This window comes from Perca flavescens, chromosome 8 (genome assembly GCF_004354835.1).
Source record: "Perca flavescens isolate YP-PL-M2 chromosome 8, PFLA_1.0, whole genome shotgun sequence".
Lineage (NCBI taxonomy): Eukaryota > Metazoa > Chordata > Actinopteri > Perciformes > Percidae > Perca > Perca flavescens.
In genome coordinates this window covers 21,771,986-21,793,833 of record NC_041338.1, presented here as the reverse complement: position 1 = coordinate 21,793,833, position 21,848 = coordinate 21,771,986, and the positions used below count along the sequence as shown (strand labels likewise).

At 40.3% G+C, this 21,848-nt stretch overlaps 4 protein-coding genes across 5 annotated transcripts; 3 read left to right on the top strand and 1 right to left on the bottom strand.

The window, feature by feature from the left end:
- The first annotated feature begins 197 nt into the window (after positions 1 to 197).
- Positions 198 to 5,556, top strand: ddb2 (damage-specific DNA binding protein 2). 2 transcript variants are annotated; one of them, XM_028585183.1, is made up of 11 exons: positions 198 to 362; positions 465 to 609; positions 691 to 800; positions 1,012 to 1,203; positions 3,036 to 3,202; positions 3,633 to 3,732; positions 3,813 to 3,990; positions 4,345 to 4,490; positions 4,740 to 4,895; positions 4,976 to 5,021; positions 5,130 to 5,556. In XM_028585183.1, exons 2-11 carry the CDS (start codon positions 474 to 476, stop codon positions 5,387 to 5,389), a joined length of 1,491 nt encoding a protein of 496 aa, XP_028440984.1. In that variant the 5' UTR covers positions 198 to 362; positions 465 to 473; the 3' UTR covers positions 5,390 to 5,556. The 2 variants fall into 2 exon arrangements, with proteins under 2 accessions (XP_028440984.1, XP_028440985.1); XM_028585184.1 differs by lacking the exon at positions 3,036 to 3,202 and adding an exon at positions 2,721 to 2,866.
- On the bottom strand, positions 5,550 to 6,558 carry LOC114560043 (protein FAM180A). The gene is made up of 3 exons (XM_028585185.1): positions 6,377 to 6,558; positions 6,134 to 6,207; positions 5,550 to 6,019 (listed from the first exon to the last, which is right to left on the bottom strand). The coding sequence occupies exons 1-3, from the start codon at positions 6,447 to 6,449 to the stop codon at positions 5,672 to 5,674; spliced, it is 495 nt and encodes a 164-aa protein (XP_028440986.1). The 5' UTR covers positions 6,450 to 6,558; the 3' UTR covers positions 5,550 to 5,671.
- Positions 6,559 to 8,371: 1,813 nt separating this feature from the next.
- kbtbd4 (kelch repeat and BTB (POZ) domain containing 4) lies at positions 8,372 to 13,402 on the top strand. The gene is made up of 5 exons (XM_028585428.1): positions 8,372 to 8,481; positions 10,638 to 11,112; positions 11,198 to 11,339; positions 11,734 to 11,840; positions 11,960 to 13,402. Exons 2-5 carry the CDS (start codon positions 10,651 to 10,653, stop codon positions 12,818 to 12,820), a joined length of 1,572 nt encoding a protein of 523 aa, XP_028441229.1. The 5' UTR covers positions 8,372 to 8,481; positions 10,638 to 10,650; the 3' UTR covers positions 12,821 to 13,402.
- Positions 13,403 to 14,241: 839 nt separating this feature from the next.
- rapsn (receptor-associated protein of the synapse, 43kD) lies at positions 14,242 to 21,143 on the top strand. The gene is made up of 8 exons (XM_028585077.1): positions 14,242 to 14,862; positions 15,577 to 15,915; positions 16,661 to 16,819; positions 17,702 to 17,800; positions 17,995 to 18,117; positions 18,241 to 18,294; positions 18,675 to 18,874; positions 19,002 to 21,143. Exons 1-8 carry the CDS (start codon positions 14,638 to 14,640, stop codon positions 19,072 to 19,074), a joined length of 1,272 nt encoding a protein of 423 aa, XP_028440878.1. The 5' UTR covers positions 14,242 to 14,637; the 3' UTR covers positions 19,075 to 21,143.
- The last annotated feature ends 705 nt before the right edge of the window (positions 21,144 to 21,848 follow it).

Here is a 21,848-nt window from a genome sequence, read left to right as displayed (position 1 = left end):
GTATGGTATTAAGCTTTTTCTTTCTTTTAACATTTCATTTTAATTATGTAACTAACCGTCTTATATTATTTATTAATGTAATCAGTTATATGTGTCACTCTGAACTCCATAATAATGTGTTTTTTACGTAGACTGTACTTCATAAATAAGGGCACTCAACAATCTGATCCTCAGTTTGTAGTCCTACTACCTGAACACCAAACATGGCGCCCTCTCAGAGTTGTTGGGAGATAAAACCTGACACCTACCGGCTACCAGCTGTTACACACATCAAAGTTACAAAACAGACGTGCAGCCACACGTGTGCTGCTGCGTTATGCAAACATTGGAGTTCCTGCTGCATTAAACACTGAACGCCGCAGGTCAGCCGTCTGTTTAAACTTGATCGTGGCAGCTAGCTGGATGACTTAGTGTCGAGTCAAATCTATGTGTCGTGTTGTGCAGTAACAATCTCTATTTTTTAGTGGGGAGAAATGAAAATGAGACCGAAGAAGTCAGCAGATGCGTCTGAATCAAAGAGTAAAGTGAAGAAAAGAGCTGGGGAGAACTCTGGTCCAACTCTCTCAAAAAAACTACGAGAAAGAAAAGATGGCGAAACATCTAAACAAGGTATGCAGCCCTGACCGAACAGCTTCAGTAACGCTACATTGCACATGAAATGTTCTTATGACAGTAAAGTTGGTCTTGCAGGGCCTCATCTCAAGTCTGCAGGAGCCCAAAAGAGAGGAGGGTATGGGAGCATCCTGCACTACATTTACAAGAGCACTCTGGGACAAAGTCTTCACTCAAAGATGAGACAGGTGAGACTGTACAAATACACAATTTAACAGTTTACATTCAAATATAATGCCATCACTGTATGTGAACGTAGGAGGGTTCTCTACATGTATTACAATTTAATCATTCCATGCGTGCAAGGTATGTGTGCATCATCATTATCATTTCGTAGAAACAAGTCTTCATAGCTAGAATATCTCGCAGTTGTACATTTAACTCCGTTGTCTCTTCCAGTGTCTCCAGGAACCTTTTGTTCGCTCGCTCTCATCCTATCATTTCCACGGTGCTACCAGCCCTTTCGACCGCAGAATCACCTGTCTGGAGTGGCACCCCACTCATCCCACCACTCTGGCTGTGGGTTCCAAAGGTGGTGACATATATCTGCAGGACTTTAAGGTGCCCACGAAGAAAACTTTTCTTCAAGGGGTGAGTTCCTGCACCAGATACTTGAATGACCAACAGTACTAGTTGTTCAACAAATTATCAGTTTTTTTTTAAAAACGCTGCTTATAAATGTTGCAACACTTTGAGGACAGTTGCATTTTTCTTTTTTTTTTCTTCTGTTTATTTAACACGGACCATACAAGCAAACATAGTTACAATACAAAGCCCGTAACCGATGCGCAGCATATAGAGTTTATAGCTAGAGCTAATTCTCAACTCTTGTCCCTGGTTGGGCATTTCTGAGAACATTATAAAACCAATACATACATAAGAAAAAAAAGAAATTTAAAAGGAAAAATCATAGGCATTTCTTCATACACACACACCTTCACTCACTACACAAGGAAAATAAGAAAAAAAAATAGTACTAATACTAGTTAAAAATGGTTACAGTTTTGATTTGCCTTTAGCCAAAACTTAATGCTGGAAGTAAATTTTTTGAAGTCCGATATGACCTTAATGTCAGCTGGTAATGAATTCCATAGTCTACAGCTCTTAACTGAAAAGGCAGTCTGTGCAAAGCTTGTCCTACAGTATGGTATTGTGCAGTTATGATTTGTACTGCTTCTGGTAACTCTTTGGTTGCTCTGCATTTGAATAAATCTACTAAGTGGCTCAGGTGCTAAATTATTAATACACTTAAAAATTAATTTAAGAAAACATAAATTAGTAAAGCTTTCAAAGCTTAATATATTATATTTTTCAAGGATGTAACAGTGATGGTAGCGGATGGGCTTTTTGTCCATAATTTTTATTGCTCGATTGTAAAGTGAACCAATACGTTTTATTTCAGACGGAGCTGCTTGCGCCCAAACTGTCATGCAGTATGAAATATGTGAAAAGATCATAGCATGCATGTACAGCAGGGCTGCCTGGTTTGGTATATAGTTTCTAATTAATTTGAAACAGTTTAGATTGCTTTGTATTGTTTTAGAAATTTTCTTTATGTGTTTAGCAAATTTAAGTTGAGGATCTATGACCAATCCAAGATATTTAAATTCTTTTACAGATTGATTTTTTTCATTTTGTAATTCAATCTTAAATCTCTCATTTAAATCCAATTTCTTAATAGAAAAACGCATGGAAACTGTTTTTGTAAAATTTAGCACCAACTGATTATGATTGAGCCACTGTCCAACATTAGCCAGACATGCAGATAGTACATCAGCTGCCAACTCTGGTGACTTAGCGGGTACATAAAGAACTGCATCATCTGCATATAGCTGGACGCTGGCACTTGAACAGTTCAACGGTAGGTCATTAATAAAAAGGCTGAACAGTAAAGGGCCAAGTATAGAGCCCTGTGGTATGCCCATTTTAATGTTCATGATTGATGATTTTTCCTGGTCAACTTTGACACAGTGTACTCTAGCCTGAAGATACGATGCAAACCAGTATACTGCCTCCGTAGAAAAATTAAAAAAAGACATTTTGAGGCTGTGATTAATTCTCAAAATCAGATTTACTTGATGACACACTTTTATTGGTTCTCTGCTTAGATGGGGGTTGGAGACACAGTTACAGACATGAAGTTTAACAAGTTAAATCCCAGTCAGCTGTTCACCTCGTCAATGGGGGGTACAACAGCACTGCGAGATTTCAATGGAACAACTCTAACAGTTTTTGCCAACACAGACCTACTGAAGTAAGACCAAGTCCCCTTGTTTTCTGTAAGCTACAGTCTGAAAGGGTTGTAGATTGTAGGCCTGAGCATCAGTCTTTTTGTTGGGTGGCTCTCATGCAAAATATTTGTGTGGTAGTGTAGTGCTGATAACTGCCCTGTGACAGGCCTGCATGTGTGTTTCTGTGCACAGAGCGGAGCAGGAGACTTCATCGCTGGGATGAAGTTTTGCCCGACAGACCTTTCCAAAGTCTATGTAGCATCTGGTGAGGGCACATTGACCATGCAGAGCTTTGAGGGCCGCACACCCACCGTTCTGTCCAGATCTCAAGACTGTGGTCACGATCACCACAATGTTTGGTGAGAAAACTACAGAAAAGACTGATGCTTAGCTCAAAGAGAAGCTGTGATCTTGTTAATGTTATGCTAAACTATAATGTGTGCATCTCCAACATTTCAGCTTTTCATGAAATAAGAAAGAAAGCTTTGTGTTATGATTTGTAACACTGCACTTCTTAGATTATTCAATGTGTTTTTATAAGTGTTTTTTAGCTTGAGACCTATAGGATCAATGTGAAAACTTTAAAATCCCCAAATAAAAAAATAATTCTCACTGGACAGTAATGATGGGGAATGTTACATTAATTCATGTGGTCTTTTTCAGATATTAACTCGCATCCCATAGAATATTTAAAAAAAAAAAAGTCCCTATGGAATCTTTGGCTTCATCTTTGTTTAATTTTTCATCCGTTATATTCCGTAAACTCACTTTGTTCTCTGTTTCTTACAGTTACTGGTACTGCTGTGTTGATGTTTCTGTTAGTCGACAGATGCTTGTGACAGGAGACAATGTGGGACAGCTTGTACTCCTGGGTTTGGATGGCCAAAAGGTAGGTGTCCATTATTCTACTTTATATTAATGAATGAACTTATGGCCACTAAAGATATTTGTTCGGTTTTAATTTTGTAGATTTTCAGTGACAAGTTGCACAAAGCCAAAGTGACCCACGCAGAGTTCAACCCCCGTTGTGATTGGTTATTGGCGACAGCCTCAGTCGACCACACTGTGAAACTTTGGGACCTGAGAAACATCAAAGACAAGAAGAGTTTTCTCCACGAGATGCCTCATGAGAGAGCCGTCAATTCAGGTAACACTCACAGTTACTGCTTTCCGTCTTTGCTACATAAGTTTTTTTTTTTTTAGAATATTCTGCAACATTTGTCCAATATAAATGATATGAAAGTAAATGATAACACTAAGTGTAACTTGTCCATGTTTCTCATTAATAAATATAGTTGTGTAGTAGTAGTTAAGTGTCCTTGTTTGTGTAATCCAACCCTGTTCAGTTTTCTTAATTTATTTTATAAAAAAGGTAGGTACAAGAACCTAGAAGATGTTAATGGCCTTGATTCTTATGGATTACAGTTGCTATGACAGGTTGTTAAAATAATAAAAAACCTATAGATTATTTTGTAAAGCTGTTACTGTCGGTTCCTCACAGCCTACTTCAACCCATTGGACTGCTCCAAGTTGCTCACCACAGATCAGTACGATCAGATCCGGATCTACTCGTCCTTTGACTGGTCGAAGCCTCAACACATCATCCAACATCCACACAGACAGTTTCAGCATCTCACACCCATCAAGGTTTGTTTCTTCTCTAGATGTGTATGTATCCTTCTGTAACTTATCCTGAGGGATCATGACTGACAAACATAGTTTACTTGCACAAGTGATCGACGCACATACACAAACCGCAAGAAAGCAATTCACAGACATCATTACCTTTGCAGATAATAAAGAACCAGGTGGTATTTGAAGAGACGTGTCGGGGGGAAGCAATGTCTTGTGTGAGAATACAGTTTGTGACAACATATTTCTGTTATTTCTCTGTAGGCCACATGGCACCCTTTCTATGACCTAATCGTTGTGGGCCGCTACCCTGATGACCGAGTTTGCCCCGGAGATCAGAGGACCATCGACATCTTTGATTCCAACACAGCAGAGCTCGTGTGTCAGCTGCAAGATCCCACCACTTCAGGGATCAAATCTGTGAGTATGTTTTTAAAGCACCAGAAAAACCGTAAAGACGTGAAAACACGTTACTAACACAGAGAAATATGTATTTACAGATCAACAAGTTCAATCCAATGGGTGATGTGATTGGATCTGGAATGGGTGAGTTTTTCAAAAGCACTCCATTGATAGATGTGTTTATCTGATCAAACTAGTTCTATGAGAGGAGGTCAACGTGTGTCACTAAAGCTGCTTAATGTTCACTCACAGGTGTAACGGTGCTGGTCTGGGATCAAAACGAGTCACTGATCAGTGATCGGCACAAAGCACAGGAGAAAACCTCGACCTCAGTGGACAGTTTAAGAGGCCAGCGAAGGAGAAGGCAGCAGCGCTCCAGCAGGGACAGGAGAGGTCCTGTTGTGGATGCAAAGCTTAAGAAGAAACTGGCTTCTCTGGAAGAATCAGAGACCAAAACCAAGACCCACGCTGGGTGTGCCAAACAAAAACAAGCACAGATGAGGAAGAAGTAAACTATGTAATGGTGTGGATCCATGTATATATTCCTATGTTTACTGTTCGTTATGTCTCTAACTTCAGGGATTGTTTGAATGTTTGGAAAAAATGTTTCAGATGTTGTTTTTTTTTATATATAAAGTGTTTTTCTACTGTACTATAATAAAAATGATCATGTTTGATACACAATTGAGTATTTATTTGACCACATCGATACTATGAAAACACATTACAAGAAGATTTAAGGCAAGTGATTTATTGCATACACCTTTATCTCATATAGATAGGCAGTTTGTGTATCATGCATAACTGGAGAGATAGTTTCCACGTAGTTCATGGACCGTGACATTTGCCAGCTGGAGGAGCACTTCACTCCAGGCCTCCTTTTCCTTTCTTCTGTCCTGTTGCCAGGCCTGTTGGGCAGAGTACACCATGCTCAGGACAAGAACATCAAACTGATCATGAGTCAGCGGCCTGCTTCTCCGATCCTTCAGTGTGGTCACCGTCTGCACCATGGAGCTCAGACTTCTGGGGATGTTGTCATTGATCTGAGACAGAAAAGCCCGCCCCAGCCTCATCGATGCCATCTCCTCGTCGAGCATTACAATGTTGTTGTCCCGGTCGATCTCCACCCCGCCCAGCAAGAACTGCACAAAGGGTAGATAAGGAAATATGCATCACTTACTCTGCAAGTAAAATATGGCACAGTTTGTGATTTAGTGGTGTGCAGATGTCTGTTAACTCTAAAATGAAGAACTTACCTCAAACATCAGGTTTGCATCAGAGACTGATGAGCCAGTTTTTTGAGAAGTTGGACTACTGCCTGCAGCCACATCTAAAGTAGAAAATACTGAAGTTTAACTAACAATAAAATGCAAAGAAACTATCAGTGCCTGCATACAAATTTTTTACTTTTTACTGCATATTGATCAGTGCATGCAGTATCATTATATAACAACCTAAAAATGCTCAAATGCAACAGAAGATATTCTGTTTCTACTTACCATGCAGCACTTGTTGAATTGAAAGCCATAAGATCACCTGGAAGCAGATTTTAAGTTGCTTATTCATATGCATTTTTCTTCTGATTATTGCTAACTGATAAAACACCACATCCTTATCTCTTCTCCCTCGACCACTTTTGTGAATTCTGTCCGAAGCAGCTCAGCCTGAATACCACTCGTTTTTCCACCTTGGAAAAAAGGAACCAAAAGCCAGATGGCTGTGATTCAGAACAGAGGGTAATAAATAAATCCTGTTTCTTCATCCACAGCATGCAGAACTTTGAGTTAGCAGAACTCTACTCCTTTCTGTCCTAATTCAAGTACAAACATTTAAGCTATTACCTGAATGATGAATTTTCCCAGTATATTCTTGATGTACAATACAAAACAAAACAAAAGATAAATAAAAACAATCATTCATGTAGTCTGTATCAATTAACTAAGGCTAAGGGTCCTTCTCAACATAAATAAGTTGAATAAAAGAAGAGGTGTTAGTGCATTTTTGGAATTTTTTCATAAACTGATGGGATTTTGCAGGTAGCTTTAGTTAATTTTTCTATACGTTCATCCGAGGCTTTAACCTTTGAGTATTTGCAACAATTAATTAAATATTTACCCAATAAAATCAAATTATTCACCACAAAATCAAAATTTTACTACTTTACATTAAAAGTCAATAAAAGCTTTAACGGGCATCAAATTCAGTGGGTGAAGCCATCTTTGAAAAGATAGCCAGAATTCCTGCACTAATTCACACTGGATAAATATGCTCTACAGAATCCACAAGTACTATTATCCCAATTAAACCTTTTATGCGAGAATTCATTGGATGAATAAATGTAATTTGAAAGCTCACCCCTTTGGTTTTAGGTTGAATAGGATAAGACAAATATATAACATAACCTTAAAATCTGATGCTGTTGCTGTAGATTAGACCTATACAGTGCATGCTGTAACAAAGGCATTATCTTTATCACACCATGCCCTGGAGTCATTAACTATGTAGCTAATAGCAAAAAAAAAAAGTAATTAGTTAAGTCTCCAACCTAAATAACGGACTCCTCAAGCAGAGCCCGTTGAAAATGTGCCTGTTTGGAAAGGGACGATTGCTTGGCCTGTGGTATTGCTTCTTGTAGAATTCATCAAAACCAAATTGTACCCCAAAATGAATTACAGAAGGACCCCAAACCACTTCAAATGCAACTCCACTGTATACCCTACTACTGACTTACTGATTTACCTGACAGAGAACGGGGCAGATTCAGAATGTAATCACAAAATATCACAATGACAATGTGGAGTAATCAGACATTAGCCTCATGGACTCATGGTAGTGCCCTACCCACCCGGCCTGTTATGAGAGTTATGAGAGCTTGTGTGTGTGTGTGTGTGTGTGTGTGTGTGTGTGTGTGTGTGTGTGTGTGTGTGTGTGTGTGTGTGTGTGTGTGTGTGTGTGTGTGTGTGTGTGTGTGTGTGTGTGTGTGTGTGTGTGTGTGTGTGTGTGTGTGTGTGTGTGTGTGTGTGTGTGTGTGTGCAGAGAGACGCTGTTGTCTCCTGTAGTATGAGCAACTCATGAGTTAATTTAAAGAGTCTGGTGAAAGATCTGAGTGAGTCACGACTCAAACAGGTTTAGTGCTGTCAGTGTGCACTGTGAGAGGGGGAGTGACCAGCGGCCAGAGCGGCAAAAGCCAATGTGTGCTTCTTTTACCAACGATATCTTTTTAATTTCTAATCCAAACAACGTCAAACTTAGCACTGCACTTACTCGTGCCCGTAGAAAGACACCTGTCAAGTTTGAAATCCATTGGGCTAACGGTTCGAGAGATATGCGCCACACAGACAGACAGACAGACGTTCCTGCAATTTATAGATAGATTATAGATAGATAGATAGATAGATAGATAGATAGATAGATAGATAGATAGATAGATAGATGTCTACAGCATTATTTGCATTAGAAGTATCCTATTTCCAAAATAACAGTTGTAGTAGCATAGCTCCACCACATGGAGGCAGCAGTTGATACCAGCGACTCGTTTCGTATGTGACCGATGAAAAAGTTTATTTACTTCCGGTGAAGAGTTCAGCTGCTCCTGGATATAAAGGTAACGACGATTGTTTACTTACTACTTCTTTTTTTTTTTTTTTTTTTTTTAAGCGTTACAATTCTTTTGCCTCATTTTCAGTCCTAGTTATAACTCTACCTCCATGATATCGCGGTTGAATTGTGATTAAACGTTAGCCAGTTATCTAGCTAGCTGCTGTTGGCTGCTCTGTATAACCGTAGTAAGCGAGTTGTTTTTCCTAGGATGGCGGAGGCATGTTCCGCCCTACTCTGCTTTACTTTGCCTCTGATTGGCTTACCTTGACATCCTCACCAGAAACCCACTCCTCTTGCCTAAACCTAGCCAACCCAACCAATGGAGGCAACGAGTAGTAGCCAATCAGAGGGAGAGTAGGACGGGTCATGCCATTGCCATCCTAGGATTTTGTTATTGTTGCTAACCGTAAACACAACATAGCTAGCGTTAGCCTGTCAGACAGAGCCTCTGGCGTTAACTTAACAAACATAAAAACGTGTTTCATTTAATAGCAACATAACCAAGCTTTGGAGCAGCTGCCTTGTGTTTTTGCATATTATAGCGATAAACACTCTTATCACATTAATTTCTAATGTAGCTAAAACTAATGCAGTGTAATTTAACAGTAATGCAATAAGTATGACTTTTATAAAGGTGATCATGTTCATTTTTTGTTAAAAGGTTTTAGAGGGGTGTTAATTTAACTGTATGGTGATTTTGGAGTTTGTCGTTTTGTATTGTGCTGGTATGTGTGTAGTCTTTAGTTGAGATAAATGAGGTGGAGAAATGATTAGAAACACCTTTCAGCAAAATGCAATACAATTTAATACTACAGTCTCCAAAATGACCAATACATGATCAATACCAACGCTAGAGGGATAAATCAGGCGCACCGATATTAGCGTATACTGTATATTGATAAATCGGCTGATAGGTAACAAGAAATTGCAGTACAGAAATGCCCAAATGTGTTTGACTCTGTCACCACTATTAAAGTCCACAAAAAAAAAAATCTCCTGTTCAGTACATATTATTGTCACTAAGAAAAAATTAATGCTGTTTATAGTTATATAACATATGGAGAAGATCAAATATCACAATATTTTTTTTACCAAATACCTCTATCGATATTGCAACAATATTGTAGGGTTGACTAGTGGTGCTTTCACTAAATATTTACACAATGAGATTTTTGACAATCATCAATAATGTGGTTATGAGTGGGCAAATAATAGAACAGATAAAACAGTCAGGTAAATTTAGAGAACTAAATCACTTTACTGTAATGTAGCCTTAAAACCAGGAAAAGACAACATATTATGATATTACGATATCCAAAATCTAAGATAATATCTAGTCTCATCATAACAGTATTGATAAAATGGTGATCTATTGCCCAACCCTATGTTATAGTTTGTAAAATACTCTGATGTGAAAAATATTTCTTCTTAAAAATGTATTTCCCACATAACAAGTTAAAAAAAACAAGCTCTTTCTTTCTAATTGACAAATTCTTGATCCAGCCTTGCGCTAGTTTGTCCGGTGAAAGAGCAATGTGCATCAAGATGGCTAGCGTAGAGGAAACATAGGACAGTTTCAGTCATACACGTTTGAGCCTCAGTCAGACCCAGACTCATGCCGAGATGAGGAGTCTGTTGTGCACCAAATTCAGTGACAAGCAGATGTATCAGAATGATAAGTGTAGCTTGCATCTTATATTTGTTAATGTTGTTTGTTGTAACCATCAGTGGCTGACACAGAATTAGTAGTTGTGAAATGTACAATAATATCGCTGTCTGTAATTACAAGTCCGCTCTGCGCTGGAGGTTTTAGGTGTCTTTTCCGCGCTTTTGCATATTAGACAGTGATTGGCTTTCAACGTTGTGACGTAGCCTACCAAATCTAGCTTGCCCGGGACACGTTTGAATCTCTAATTTGTGTACACAGACAACTCCCCCTTCAGGAATGTTAAAAACACATATCTAGTGACAAACTGCACAGATACAAGTCAGCATAGTCAACGTCGGACATCTTCCAGGACATAAACATAAGATAAACACATTTTTGAGTAGAGGGCGTCTTTATTGTGTTTCGTATTAGACTGCATTAGTTTTAGATATATCTTATAAACTGGCAACTGAGTGTAAATGGATACAATGCTGTTTGGTGACTTTGTTTAGGCAAGCAGCAAAGATGGAGTCCAGCGAGGAGGGAGGCCTCAGTGTCGGGGGCTCTGTGGGAGAGGAGAACTACTTCCTGGGATACACCTTCACCGACCGCTCCCACTCCAGCCGGGTGGTGAAGAGCATCATGGACCTGTGTCTGGAGGACGGCCTGTTCGCTGATGTCACCATCACCGTGGACAGCAAAGAGTTTCACCTACACCGGCTGGTGCTCTCGGCACAGAGCAGTTTCTTCCGCACCATGTTCACCTCCAACCTCAAAGAGTCCCACAACCGCTCTATTGAGCTGAAGGATGTCAGCGCCACTGTCTTTCAGCTGCTGATTGACTACATCTACCACGGCACGATTAAACTGAGGGTGGAGGAGCTTCAGGACACCTATGAGATGGCAGATATGTACCAGCTGACTGCACTATTTGAGGAATGCTCCCGCTTCCTCTCACGCACAGTAGAGGTCAAGAACTGCCTGCAGGTGATTCACTGTTTTCACAAGCCTCTGCTGCTTGATAATATATAATTGTGTAGTATCAGTGTAATGATTACCTGTTTTTGCCCAGGTGATGTGGCTTGCAGACAGACACAGTGACCAGGAGTTGTATACTGCAGCCAAGCATTGTGCTAAAATCCACCTGGCCCAGGTGCATCAGACTGAAGAATTTCTTAATCTGCCTCTCTGTCTGCTCTTGGACATCATCAAAGGTATTACCCATCGCTGTCCTATGTGTCTCTATGTGCCAAAACGTCTGAAACAGTGTTGTTCCATTTACTACAAGACATTTGCTGTATTGTTTAAATTACTCCTTGCCAAATCATAATGGCTAGCAGTGACGACATCATACATAATTTAAAAATAAATAGTTAATAAACCGTTATAGTCCTGTCACCTTGAATACACATTTTATGGGCGTCCTGGTAGCTGAATGGTAAAGCAAATTAGGAAATTAGCCAACCGCCCCCCTTGTTTCTTGTCTGCCTCTTCACTTCACTTCACTGCCACTATCCAACAGAGGGGAAATGCCAAAGAAATAATATAAATTGTATTAATCGGACTCGCGAGGTCTGTCTATTTGTCTTGTCTTGTGTTTGTGTTCAGATGGAGTTCCGAGCTCCCAGAATCCAACAATGGCCATCGAGTCGTGGATAAACCACAACAAGGTGGAGAGAGAGGAGTTTTCTTGTATCCTCCAAGAAAATCTCAAGGTAACATTCTTTCATCTAGAGCTGAAAAATATTTTTTAAAGAGGGTGCTCTCATTTGATGTCTGCTGTAATTATTTGTATCTCTGAGGTCTGATATGTCTTTGTCTTATATGTCTACAGGAAATTGGGGAAAATGTCCACATTTACCTGATTGGTAAAGAGGAGGCGCGGACTCACTCCCTGGCTGTGTCGCTTCACTGTGACGAGGACGATGCGATCAGCGTAAGCGGCCAGAACAGTTTATGCCATCAGATCACTGCAGCCTGTAAACACGGAGGTGACCTGTATGTGGTGGGGGGGTCCATCCCTCGCCGCATGTGGAAGTGCAACATGCACACCATGGACTGGGAGCGCTGCGCCCCACTGCCCAGAGACCGCCTCCACCATACAATGGTCTCTGTCTCTACTGAGGACGCTATCTACTCTCTAGGAGGTAAGACGTTGCAGGACACACTTTCTAACGCCGTCATCTATTACACAGTGAAGGACAACATGTGGACAGAGACCAGCCAGCTGGACACTGCAGTGTCCGGGGCTGCTGGTGTAAACCTGGGAGGTACCATCTACCTGCTTGGAGGGGAGGAGAATGACATGGACTTTTTTACTAAGCCGTCTCGACTGATTCAGTGCTTTGACACCGCCTCCCAGAAGTGCCAGATCAAACCTTACATGCTACCGTTCGCGGGCTGCATGCACGCTGCGGTCCACATGGATGTGATCTTCATCGTAGCAGAGGGAGACTCCCTGGTGTGCTACAACCCTCTGCTGGAGAGCTTCACCCGCCTGCGCTTCCCTGAGGTGTGGAGCTGCGTTCCTTCACTGTGGAAGGTGGCCAGCTGTAACGGCTGCATATACGTCTTCCGGGACAAATGTAAGAAAGGTGACGCAAACACGTTGAAGTTTAACCCGGCCACGTCTGTCATCTCGGTTATCAGAGGTATAAAAATCCTCCTCACAAACTGGCAGTTTGTTTTGGCCTAAACCAGCCTCTGGATGTTCATAATGTGGTCCACACAGCTGCCACGGAGGAATCAGGGAAGACTGTTGGATAACTTACCATGACTTCACTGTTCAGACATCCTGTGAGGAGACCTGCTTTAAATGTATTTACTCAGCTGGTTTCTGTGTCACTCATTCCATTGTGACACCAGACCAGTAAAAACAGCTCAGCGGTGTGTGTCTCTTTCCTCTATTATTCCAGTGTTTCTCATTGTGGACACTTAGAAGTAGCTGAGAAGTCAAACAATTGAAGTCATTGACAATTGATGCTGTAACCAGTGATGAACTAATCAACATTGTTTCCTGTGCACTGCTTGTTTATTGACACGCATGACCAACTTCGGTGTAAAAACATAAAACATCCTTCGGTATATCGTAAGTAAATAAATGTATCATGATGTTGTAGGTTAAATATTCTCAGATGTCAAATGTGCATAAACATGATAACAGAGGATGTTTTCTAACTTTTCAATTTTTCACAGTTTCTTGTCTTGAGATTGTATTTTTTGATGTTCATGTTCAACCAAAATCAAAAATGGGAAATATATCGCTGTAGCTACTGTACAAGCTGTCACTGTTGTTCTGATATTTATGGCCCTTTAGCCTTTATGCATTAACCATGTATTACCAGAGATTTAGGATCTTTCATTCTTGCAATTATACAGCGATGCATTTAGAAATGGTGTGCTTTGTTGCGGCGTAGCTATTGAAAGCTTTGCCACAACAAAGACATAACTCCTAACAGTATTTATCTTTGGATTGGTAATGCATCTTGTGAATGGCGAGGTGGTAAAGGTGCCTGTTTTGTCCTTGGGGGAGGAAAAGGGGAGTTGAAGGAGAGAAAGCTACTACAGAGAGGCCAAAACTTTGATCCCATTGATGTGTTGCAGGAGGCTGTGCAGCTGAAACCCAAGCCCAGTAACATGTCAGACTTTGTGAACTATTCTAGGCATCAGTTGCTGACGCCAAGATGAGGGGTGGGGGTTTCTGGGGGCACATATGCACCTCCATAAGAACTCGCAATAGGAACTGACGGCCACTACGAGCACCATCTGACATGCAGTCGCTTAACGTTGGGCAATAACGCTGTTTATAGCCCCCATATCACAGTTCACAGTCCCACATGTGAGAGTCTGGTGAGATCAATTTGTGGATGTGTGTTTAATGCTCCAGAGGGTTGTAATGTGTAAATGTGTAGTCCAGTGTTTGGTCAGTGAGTGAGGTTTAGTGCAAAGGTAGATCGCTAGGAGCTGTAGTGACCTTGGGACTGCTTGCTGAGGGAAGGACAGAATTCCTGAAGGGACACATGGTCTAGAGTGACAAGGCCATCTGCTGTAGCGCCAGCAGTAGGAGGAAGGTGGAGGGGGTTGGACACAGGGGGGGGGGGGCTGAGAATTCCTTTTGCTGGGGTGTGGAGGGAGCAGATATTCTGGGATATCACTGCTAGCACTCCGCCGGGAAACGTGTTTCTTTGGCATTTTTCAAGCGGAAATCTGAGGGAGAATTTTTAAACACTTGATGGTGAGAGGGGATCATTGCAGGGTTAAATGGGGAAGATATTTTTCTGGCTCTCCGCGAAGCGACTGGTGATAATGGTCTTGGTGTGTTGCCGTTTTACTTTGGTGGATCCAGTTTCCTCTCCATCTCAGCACAGCCGGAGCTGAGAGAGCGGGATCTGGCAGGACTTCTGGCAGCGGCCTCTCGGAGGATCGTCTTCAAGGGATCTTCTTCGGAGTTGTTCTGTGCATGGCAAGGATCTATTTTCTTGCTGCCTCACTGAAATTGCATGGCCTAAACGAATGAATATTTTTATGAGGCGCCTTGCACCAGAGATGGGCCAGGACCAAACCAAGCAGCAGATAGAGAAGGGCCTGAGGTTGTATCAGTCCAATCAGACAGACAAAGCCCTGCATGTCTGGACAAAGGTGCTGGAGAAGACCTCAGATCCTGGAGGGAAGTTTCGGGTGTTGGGGTGCCTGATCACAGCTCACTCAGAAATGGGAAAATATAAAGATATGCTCAAGGTAAGCCTCCTAAATAACAGTATGCTACATTCCATAACATTTATAACTTTTTTTCCCTTGCGGGATTAATAAAATATGTCAAAATAAAAATCTAGTTAAGTAACCAATTTTATATATATATATATATATATATATATATATATATATATATATATATATATAATCAGTGTCCTACTCTAAATATCTGTGTTGTCATTTGGTTTAAATAATTCATTAAGACATTTCTCACATTTTTACTATTGTGTGTGTGATCATATTTTGTTATGCAACCATTAATGTGTGTGTCACTAAATATCCCATTGATTTTATGTCATCATTATCTCCACTCAGGAGTGGTACAGTTTGTGCTGTAGTTGCATTTTAACACTTCTACAACGTCCAAGTGACTATTGAACAAGAAGAGGTCAAAGGTCACCCTCTTGGTTCCATTTACAGTAATCTTGAGAAGCATGGGTTAATTTGTGGCTTCCACACGACGCTGAGTAAATAAGTGCCCTGCAACCCGAGTATCAGTGTGGGGTGTCTTGTTGACATAACCACAACTTTATTCAAGCAGCACCCACTCTCTTTCACCCCGCTTTAATGAGGACTTAATAAAGTAGAGGCCTCATGTCTTTCTAATTATATATATTTTTTCTATACATCTTTTTATTTAGTATCTATTTAAATTGATTCACAATTTGCCATCACCTCACACTCACTCTCTCTTCGCAGTACGCTCTAGATCAAATCGACACAGCCAGAGAAATGGAGGACCCAGACTACCTGACGGAGGGCTACCTGAACTTGGCGCGCAGCAACGAGAAGCTGTGCGACTTCCAGAAAACTGTGTCCTATTGTAAGACCTGCTTAAACATGCAGGGAACCACTGTCAGCCTGCAGCTCAACGGCCAGGTATGTCTTAGCATGGGCAATGCCTTCCTGGGCCTCAGTGTCTTCCAGAAAGCTTTGGAGAGCTACGAGAAGGCCCTTCGCTACGCACACAACAATGACGACAAGATGCTGGAGTGCAGAGTCTGCTGCAGTCTGGGAAACATCTATGTCCACCTTAAGGTATAAAATCAATGAGATTTGATTTTTCTGAAAGCTTTTGCTCATTTTAATGTGTGCTGCACTGCAGATACTACCTCCTAGTCTTTGCTCAGCATTACCTTTTTGACTAAATGTCTTCAAAATGTATTCTTGTATCACATAATAAAATACAAGGAGTCTGATTAAGAAACTTTCCTTTCCTGAAAAAAAAAAAAAACAAAATACTTTGATCGTTGCAGACTTCTCAGGTATTTTGTTTGGGTGAAACATGCATTGGACTGCACGTGTGCCTTGATTGCGCAATCAATACTGATGTTGCCAACGTGTTTGTGGTCGGAGTATGATAACGCTGCCGAGCATCCAAGCAAACATCATCAATGGCTAGCTCATGTGGGACTGGGCATTGTGAAACAAGGGCGGAGTGAGTGGGCTGGCCGGCGGGGGACTCATGTAGTACCCTTGACATCAGAGATTTGTAAGAGTAATCCCTCGGCTTCCTAGGGAGGATTGGTTTAAATGGGATTGTGATGAAGTGGCGTTTGAAGAATGCTCTCATATGACTCGTTATTTTATGAAACAATTGGAGACACGTATATCAAAAATACAAATTTTCTAAAAGGTTCTTTGTTTAAATACTGTTAAAGGTTGAATTGTCTTAGGAAGGAATGACAAACCAAAAAGTCCATGCCGGTAGTTTCTAAATAGAATGTCTAAGATACTGCCATTTGTGGGCAAGGTCTTACTCATCAATAACCTCTTCCAACAGGACTATGAGAAAGCCCTGTTCTTTCCCTGCAAAGCAGCTGAGCTGGTCAATGACTACGGCAAGGGTTGGAGCCTCAAGTATCGAGCCATGAGCCAGTACCACATGTCTGTCGCCTACAGGAAACTGGAGCGCCTGCCAGACGCCATGGAGTGCTGTGAGGTATGGTTTTATAACCGTCCAACACACGATAACAGTCCTCATAGACGGGACTCACCCCCACAAAGACAAACTTGCATAACTTCTGAAGAATGTGACAGTTTTTGTTTCCTCACAAAGTCGCTGTCCCCTGATGTGTTTGTCTGTTTTGATGTCAGAGCTGGAGAAACAGTAGATGTTGCGCTGCTGACAGGTGCAAGCACCAGTTGTTCTGTTGTACCAGGCCTTGACAAAAATATGCTCACAGAGGCGCTGGTTTAAAGTGTTAATGAAGAGGGTGGCTTTGGTCTTTACTCTGTTCTAATTATGTACTGAGGGTGAAAAATAACTTAATGTCATTGCCTTGGACTGCAAAAGTAAAGTAACAAGACAGCAGGATGCATTTCAGATTTATTACCAAACGCATTTAGACAAACAACTTACAAATGTAGTCATATTTACAATACCAGAGTACAAAAGGAGTCCTAAAGGTAAAACAACATCTTACGTTTTGCATCACTTATCAGTCTAGTTTTATTTGAAAATATCTTGAAACTGCTAAATGAAATAATATGCCATTTGTAAAAGTAGTTTCAATATGACCTTCGGTTTCAGGGTTCGCACATCTTTTCATTATAAACAACTCTCTGCTTAATGCTCTCATCCACAGAATGTTTGTTTTTGAGTTAAACGTACCCAATGAAATATTTGCATCCATATTAGGCTTTATTTTAGAAGGCATATTATACATTATGTTACTGTATAGTTTAATACTGCCATTCAATTAAAATGTATCTGCTAATTAAAAAAAACCTGACTAACTTGAAAGTCCAATTTCCATCATTAGAATTTGGTCTCACAGGTGAGGGGGTCAGACTCTAAAACCCCTGTCTTCCACTTGAACAGGAATCTATGAAGATTGCTCTGCAGCACGGTGACCGTCCTCTGCAGGCTCTGTGCTTACTAAACTTTGCAGACATACACCGCTGCAGGCGTGACGCTGATGTAAGGTGCCACCATTTGTGCAGACTTGTTGGATTAACAATAAGATTTTATCTTTTGATTTATATATTTTTGCATTTCTCATAGAAAGTTTTGACTGAACTACTTAGTATTTACTTAGTATTTTCCTTACACTGTTTGTTGCTCTGGCATCTATATGGGGAGCTTTATTTTGGCATTTTACTTCATCCATCTAGAAAGCATTCCCTCGCTACGAGTCTGCACTGGGTATCATGACTGAGATCGGAAACCGTCTCGGACAATCGCAAGTCTACCTGGGAGTTGCAAAGTGTTGGCTTCTGCAGAAAGAATTTGACAAGGTACCATCATTTTATATATATCTCAGTCTTATGACGGATATAATTGTTGTATTATTTCTCATAATAATGTAGTAATTATGTAATGTAATTGTGACACACCCTGTCTCAATGTTTATTTCTCAGGCTCTTGATTCTTTACAGCGAGCACAAGAATTGGCAGATGGGATGGGAAACAAGGTAACTGATGTTACACAGGATACATGTAGAGCTGTAACTATTAGTAGATTAATCATTAAGTCATTTGACAGAATTAATCTGCAACTTGTTTAATAATCGAATAATCGCTTTAGTCTTTTTTTAAGCAAAAATGCTTTGTCACACATGATTGTAATCTGAATATCTTTGGGGTTTTTGACTACTGGTCGGGCAAAACAAGACATTTTGAAGACATCAACTTACATTAAAATGATTACCTTTAGTAATGTTTAGTTTCAGCCCAGCCCCACATACTAGCCTGGGAACAAGAAGAATCTGCCCAGCTCATGTTTAATTTGCTCAGGCAGATATAAGGCAGAGTCTACATATCACGTTGTCTTTTTTCTGATTTGTATCTTAAGCTGTGTACGCTAAAGGTGCACTGCCTGAGTGAAGGGATTTATCGGAGCCGGGGGCAGCAGGAGGAGCTCAGAGAGCAGGTGGTGAAGTTCCTGCAGTGTGTCGAGGAGCTGGAGCTCTACTGCGGCATGTGTGGAGAGTCCATCGGGGACAGGGACCAAAAACTGCAGGCCTTACCCTGTTCCCACATTTTCCATCTCAAGTAGGTGTTTTAGCGTACTATTTAAAAAATGTTGTCAAACATTTCAGAAATGTGTATTTCTTTATTTTAACAGGCTTACAAGCCGACAGATAAAGCAGTTGACACTCCGCCTTTTTAATCCTTTCAGGTGTCTGCAGACAAACGGGACAAAGGGTTGTCCTAAATGTTTCAAGTCCTCCATGAAACCTGGATTTGTGTGATTGTGAGACTGTGTTTGTGCGTTGGATCCGCAGACACAGCGTGAAGCCTCCCAGGCTCCTGACTGATCTGAGAGAAGCAGGCAGCCTCGGGATGTGCTTTGAGGAGTAATAATTCACTGCTCTGTGAAGAGGATGCTGAACCGAACCCAGAGTGTCGCAGAGTGCGGCTCTGAGGACACATTCAAGGCATCCATCTTATTAACAGACATCAGTCTGTGAGTTACAGCTGGCTGAGGAGGTATAAACGACAGTGTTACATTTTAATTTAAGCTGCAGAAGAAAGAGCCTACATTGTTTCTGATGACTGGACTTTTTGTTGCAGAATTTAAATCTAGAGGAATATGGACCGTCCAAAGAGCATTTATAACTTGTCATTGCTATTTCATGCATTAGAATTATTTTTCATAAATCAAGATGAAATGATCTTCAGCGATCTGAGTCGCAGGGTTTGTTGTTCATAGTCTGATTACCTTTTACACAACATCCACTTTTTCTTTTATCAACAATTTTCTTTTTTTTATCAGAACACAGAGCCATTTCTGAATTTAACTAATTTCATACATGGTATATTTATTATTGTATTCATGTACATTCTATTCTCATGTTAATTTGTTTAAAAGGTTTGATTTATTTGAAGTATTTTGTAAAACCTAAAATGCGCTAAAATCTCTTAACCATTCAAAAACTAGTATGTCTTTACAGAACAGGTTCATGCAGCTGTTTCTTTCCTTATTCACTGAGATTAAGGAGCCGGATCAACACACATTGTGTTCATAGAAATTCCTTTTCTGTCCATGTTTTACTCTTAAGTCTGACATCAACATATTGTTGCAATTTAAGGACAAATATCGTTGAGAAGGAAACCTATTGGGAAAGGATCTTCTTTGACCAATTACACACTTGTCAGATAACTATTTAGAGGAGATACAGTATGTTTTAATGTAGTGTTTTCATTTGTAGTCATGTAAATATTGATTGGTAAAATGTCAGTAGTCAGATTGAGATCATTTACTTGCAGAGGCATTGTAAGGTTGTTTTAGGGAGAAAGCCAAAAAACAACTATCACATCAGTTAATGTTGCATGTATTTACAATGCCAAGCAGCACAGGATTACATCAAATGATGTATCCATGTAACTATATTTACTTATTTCGGAATTGTTTATTATAGTATTTCTTAATATTCAGTGGCTTTTATCATTCATATTCCTTATATATTTGTTCAATTTATTTGAGATATATTGTGATTTGGGACAAAAAAAAAAAAGCCATGTCAAATAAAAATCATTGTGGCTGAAACAAGGTTTTTTATATACAGTCGGTTTTCCTCAAACTGTAAACTCTTACTAAATTTTAGTAAGACTAGTTACAGTGTACAAAAGTACTCTTTTAAAAAACCTTGATGTGAAACACAGATAATATGGTGAAATCATATGGTGAAAACAGGATAAATTGTTAGTGCTGCGGGGACAAAATCATTTCTTTATTAACCCTTTTTGAAACATTCATAATGAAAGCAAACTTATATAACCGAACTTGAGGAATAAATACAATACTGCAGCTTTAAAACATGAAGTATTTTGTACTCTCTCTATACAACGTGAGTCGGTTGACAGCATGAGAAGAGAGACCAACACATTTACTTTTACTGCACAAGCACTTATGTTTCTCACACATCACTGCTGGACCTCACTTTCTGAACAGCACCTGGTTCTTGTTTGAGGTCCCTGCATCCAAAATAATGTTGATTCACTGTCTGTTTACCTGTAGTACAGTCAATGTCAAACTCTTGTAAAGCATGGACATTGTCTATACTTTTTATTCTTGGTTCTGGGGTATAAATAAGATCATCTTTAACTACCTCTGTTTTTGCCTCTAAGCTTTGCCCTCAGAGGATTAATGCAGCAATAACACAACATTTAACTACATGTAGAATTATGTTTTTCTAGACATCATGTTGATACAATCATGGTTTAATGTCTGACTAAAATGCATTGTTAATATATTTATGCATTGAGTCAAACCATGTTACTTTGTTGAATATGGAAAATAAAGTGCACCGAAAGGGAATGTCTCTTATTTCACTCACACACGGTTTTGACATAGTATGTGGAATGCGCATTTAACCAGTCGTACTAGTTTGCCAGCATTTTTAGAAGTTACAACCAAGCGTTCAGGGTTGTACCGCCTAGTTACAACAGCTCAGGGGAAGGAAGTTTTCCTGTCCCCTCACTTCACAGGAACCCTTAAGCCTGATGGCAGCGATTTCATTCTCTGAAGAGGACTTACTTTGTCCTCAATGCTCTGAGATTTATTACCTTCCTGTTCTCCTAAAATGTGGCCACAATATTTGCAGAGTTTGTTTACAGAAGTTCTGGGAATGGAAAGGATGTCGAGAATGTCCTGTGTGTCGCACTGTGTCTGTCCCTCAGAGGCCTCCTATCAATTTGCTACTAAAGATAGCTGCGGACGAATATCAAGTGCAAAAGACAAGCAGGAATCAACAAGTTTGCCTTCTTCACAATGAGAAGCTGAAACTTTTTTGTCAGAATGACGAAGTGCTCATCTGTCTCGTCTGCCAATCGTCAAAACAGCATAAAGTTCACGAGTGCTGTCCAGTGGAGGAGGGGGCCCAACAGAGAAAGGTAAAAATAGAAACAGAAGAAACACAATTAGTCATCTGTGAGAGCAAGAATGTGTTGCTACTGTGGTTATAGTTTTTTTTTTTTTTAGGTGTAGAACGGAATTTAATAGGGCTGCAACTAACAACTACTT